At 35.4% G+C, this 4,871-nt stretch overlaps 1 protein-coding gene across 4 annotated transcripts in view; it reads right to left on the minus strand.

The window, feature by feature from the left end:
* The window catches only part of GKAP1 (G kinase anchoring protein 1), a 96,870-nt gene that overhangs the window by 68,268 nt on the left and 23,731 nt on the right, over nucleotides 1-4,871 (minus strand). For all 4 annotated transcript variants that reach the window (XM_019628282.1, XM_019628281.1, XM_019628284.1 and 1 more), the window contains exon 4: nucleotides 3,268-3,411. In XM_019628282.1, the coding sequence (XP_019483827.1) occupies nucleotides 3,268-3,411 (144 nt within the window). The remainder of the gene's footprint in view (nucleotides 1-3,267; nucleotides 3,412-4,871) is intronic.

The following is a 4,871-nucleotide window of genomic DNA, read 5'->3' on the forward strand; positions in this document are numbered from 1 at the left end:
GTGTGTGTGTGTGTGTGTGTGTGTGTGTGTGTGTGTGTGTGTGTGTGTATAAATAAAGACACCCAAGTCTCCCAATTTCAGCAACCTATTTTTCATGACTGTGATAGTCCCTTTGAGTAAACTTAGGACTAGAAATAAATCTGTATGGTTCTCTCATTTCCTGGTATTTATTTCCTGATTGTTGAAACTATGGCAAGCTCTAAAATTTCCAGGAGACTGTGTTCCATTTTTCCTCAGCACAGGTATTTACAGATTTAAAACCATTTTATGAGAAAAATATTTCATGAACTCCTGTCTCTTTAAAAAAATTTTAAGTATAGTTCATATATAACATTATATTAGTTGTATTAGTTTCAGGATACAGCTATGTTCTCTTTAATAACCACATTTACAGTTAATTCTATACTGAACTAGCTTCAATGCTCACCACTGGTGCTTCCCCACTGCTGTGCTCTTCATTTAGATTTGCATTTTAATTAGCAGGAGCACACCACTGAAAAACTTGCAGAAAGGATAATGGTGATATGCTTTCTCAGCATTAGCACATCTGAGAAGGTATTTCTTTAGCAGTCACACAAATGACATTTTGGCTAGATACAATTCCTGGTCTTAACATTTCAATTCTGGCATTTAAACTACCCAGCTTGTTTTTTCATCCTTAATATTAAGGCAACCTGTTTTCTCTGATGCATATATTTATACTAATATTTCTTTGTTTTTCATTCTTGAAATTAAGAACTTTTTAAAAGAATTAAAAAGTCTTTAAGAAAAAAAGGTTTCAGTTCTTTCAAGCTTAGATTCAAGTCTTTAGCTTACGGAAAATTCTTATTAACATTATCTTTAATGACTCCCTCTGTTCTACTTATTTCAGGGACAGTGATTATGCCTCTAGTGGATTTCAGTTCTGTGTTCCAATCTATCATGTCAATTTTATTGGCAAAATTTATCTCAAATTTTCCTTCACACAATTGACTCAATTGTCTTCAGTGTATACTCTGTTCTTAGTCCCTCTAATAAAGTTTCTAATTCTGCTGATTTTACTTCTCCAATTTTTTATTTCACCCATCTCCTTTCAATTTCTGTCTCTTAGCCACTTTTTTCATGTCAGACTATTGTATCACCTTGTTACATAACATTACTACCCCCCATGAATTTTACAAAATGTTCTAGACCCTTGGTTTTTATTAAAGAAAAGAATAGATGCTATCTAAAATCAACTTCTTGTTCCCTGCAGCAAATTTTTTCAAAGTGTGCTTTCACTTTGGACACTAAGTACAATGGTCTTTTCCTTTTACGTGATAGAAACTTTTCTTCAGTTGACATGAGATCAACTAAGATCTAGTGTGTTTTCATAAAGTAGGTGGAGTGGATTGTTCTTTTACTATGTGGTGGTTGCTGTTTAATGCCAGCTTTCAGATTTTATGCTGGGGCTTAGCTGATGTAAATTTAATTATCACTCTGGTGATTTAGGAGTAGTAAACTTTTAGCATAATTCACCTCTTATGTTTAAACCCACAGCCACATAGCAGGCAAAGTGTCTACGAGTATATCCAGCCTTTTGTCTGACTTAGCCCTCATTACCTGGAATAGTGATGATTCCCAACTGTGTCAGAAAGAACACCCACCATAATTATATGCTTTCTGCCTAATATAGTCACTGCCTGGTCCCTATTTAAAATCTATTATTCCACACAGTAAAATAAATTCCAAGTGGTATACTGTCCAACTGTTCTTATATAGGGTCAAGGCCAAGTTGACTATTTCCTTTCCATAATTACCAAATCATTTTGACAGCAATCAGTGGGGCAGGAAGAAGGGCAATCAAATATCTGTGCTCAAGTTCCCTTATTACGTGGAATTTATTTTGATGCAAATTTGAGTAGCTTTCCCTCATTAATTTTCCAGTGGCCCACTGGAAGAAATTCTCTCTGGTGAAGGCACTGGTGAATTCTATTACTGTCTAAACAAGTATATCATTACATTTATATTTGTAAACCAGAAAAATGCTGTGGAAGGGGAAAAAGGAATCAAATAAAATCGCTAGAATAATACAAAATTATTTATCCAGTATACCAGTGCCTGGAAATATCTTTTGAACACCATTTTGGTTAGCCATAGTATAATTAACTTTTTTAATGATGAGCCCGAGGCACTACAAAATCCTAAAGCAAATGCTATAATTTATATAGTTTATGTTAAGAGCATAGTTTACTATAGTCTAACTGTTTTAAAACTGGTAACTCAAGATGGTTACCAAATGGGAGGGGAGTTGGAGGGCTGAGTGAAAAAGGTGAAGGGATTAAGAAGTACAAATTGGCAGTTACCAAACAGTCATGGGAATCTAAAATACAGCATAGGGAATATAGTCAATAATATGGTGATAACTATGTATGATAGTGCCAGGTGGGCACTAGACTAATCAGGAGGATCGCTTTGTAAATTATATAAATGTTAAATCACTATGCTATACACCTAAAACTAATATAAAATAATACTAAATGTCAACTGTAATTGAAAAATTAAAAATAAAAAAAACAAAACTGGTAACGCAAGAATGATAGGTACAGCCACTCTATGAAGCCAAACATCTGTTAAGCAATTCCTATTCCCAATAGGTCAAATGACAGTTTAACAGATAAACAAGTACCTCTTCATTTCCCATATATACTGCACTCCTAGAGTACACTCCAGGCTTAGTATGATGTTTTCTTGGACACCAAACACAAAAGAAGAAATTGGCCTTAATAAGTTATCTATTTGATTTGGTTATTACTGATATTTATTTAACAGAGGCATAAAAAAACAAAATATCATGTAAATAGGTTAAAGAAACAAACTGTATAAAGCATTTTACATCAAGGTTGAAAAAGAAAAGTTTCTCCTCTAAGTCTTTCTTTTTTAAGCAAAACTGTCAATGGATATTCTTAATGAGAATTCTAGCCCTACAAATGTAGTTTTTTTTACTGAAAATAATTTAATCCTGTTGTTTTACCTTACCTATCTCTCCACTCATTTGTAAAAAGGTAGATTAATCAAAAACTCAAAATAACTTTGAAGTTTCAAAACTAACAAAAATAATAAACGTATCAATCTGCTTTTCCAGATGAAAAGCAGAATCTCTTATTAAAAGCAACAAACAGATGTGAACTAATCCAATACTAAAAGCTACTCAGAACAGTGGTGTCATAGATTCAGATGTACGCCATCTTAAAAATGCATACATTCATTGAAAATCAAAGCAAAAGAATTTTATTTACTTAGCTGTACCTGTTCATCTCTTTGTCTCCACTCTTGCCAATTTTCTTCTCGTGAATCCTTCTGTACTGGGTTTGGTAACGAAAGCTCATGCTGAGCGTTACAAATGGCATGGGAGGATTTCTGGGGAATTTTCTTAAAAGCAAGATTCCTGAGCTATGAAACAAACAAAAAATATATTATATTCAGTTTACCAATCCTGCTATACTAAAATTTTTTGAAAGTTAAGGCATCAACAATACTTTTTTTTTTAATTTTTATTATTATTTTTTAAAGATTTTACTGGGGAACAGCGTTGGGGAATCCGGAAAGGAGAACAAATTACTGTCCTTTTGTTCTTCAGTCTAGTTGTACAGGACGTTGCTTCACTGGCCCATGTTGGTATTATCATCGCGCTTTTCCTGGGTGAGGCAGGCGCTCACCAGCCATTGGATGGCCACTCACAGCGGCTCACAGCAGCTCATGCCTGCTGCCGGCTGCTCAAGCTGGGTGCCAGCCATTCATGGTAGCTCACGGCAGCCCACTGCAGCAGGGGCTGCAGCCGACACGGTCGCCGGCTACTCAAGGCAGCCCAGCTCCAGGTTGAGCTGTTGTTGTTCACCATCATAGCTGTAGAGAGCGCAGTGTCACTGGCCCTCATGTGGGATACCAACTGGGGCCCTTCTGCTCAGAGCTGGCGCCCCAAGCCAACTCTTAACCAATGCGCCACTCAGTCGGCCCAAACAATACTTTTACACTTCTAAATACTATACTTCTACATACTTCTAAATACACTTCTAATTCCAAAGTCACTATTTGTATTTTTATAATCTTTGTAGAATATTAATTTTGCCAGCATTTAAGATAATGTTAGTGGATTTCTGGGTGAAATGATTAATAAGTGAAAATGGATTGTACTCTATTATACCATCATTTTAATGATTGTGCTTTACTAAAGTGAAGAAGTTTATGGGAGTAGAAAACGGGATAACAAGTGCGCTTTTAAACTGAAAACAATAGGGTTCAAAAAGATTAAAGTTTAATAGCTTACAAATTTAAAAGTTTAAACAGTGAGAGAAGATTCTAGCAACTACTTTGTTAGTCCTGAAAAATACAAGGTCTAATCCACAAACTAACATAATGAACTAAAACTGTACTGGCCAAACCACTTCCCAACAGTAAGAATAATCGATCTGAGACGTAGAAATTGAAACAAGAGAGAAAAATATCAAGGGGCTGTTATAGACTGACTTGTATTCCCCCAAAAGATATGTTGCAGCCCTAACCCTCAGTGTCTGTGAATGTGATCTTATTTGGAAATAGGATCTTTGCAAGTATAATCAATTTAAGATGAGGTCATACTGAATTAGGGTAGGCCCTAATCCAATACAATGGGTATCCTTATAAGAAGAAGTGAAGGGGAAGGGACAAGACAATACAAATTTGTAACTACAAAATGGCCTCAGTGATAGAAAAGACAGTCTGGGGAGTATAATCAATAATGTTGTAAATATTTTTTAGGGGGCCAGATGGACTCATGGCTTGTTAGGAAGACCACTTCATAGTCGGTGTAGAGGCCTGACCACCACACTGTATTTCTGAAGCTGATGTTGAATAACATTGCATGTCAACTATAA

This window comes from Hipposideros armiger, unplaced genomic scaffold, assembly GCF_001890085.2.
Source record: "Hipposideros armiger isolate ML-2016 unplaced genomic scaffold, ASM189008v1 scaffold_777, whole genome shotgun sequence".
In the NCBI taxonomy this organism is placed as follows: Eukaryota; Metazoa; Chordata; class Mammalia; order Chiroptera; family Hipposideridae; genus Hipposideros; species Hipposideros armiger.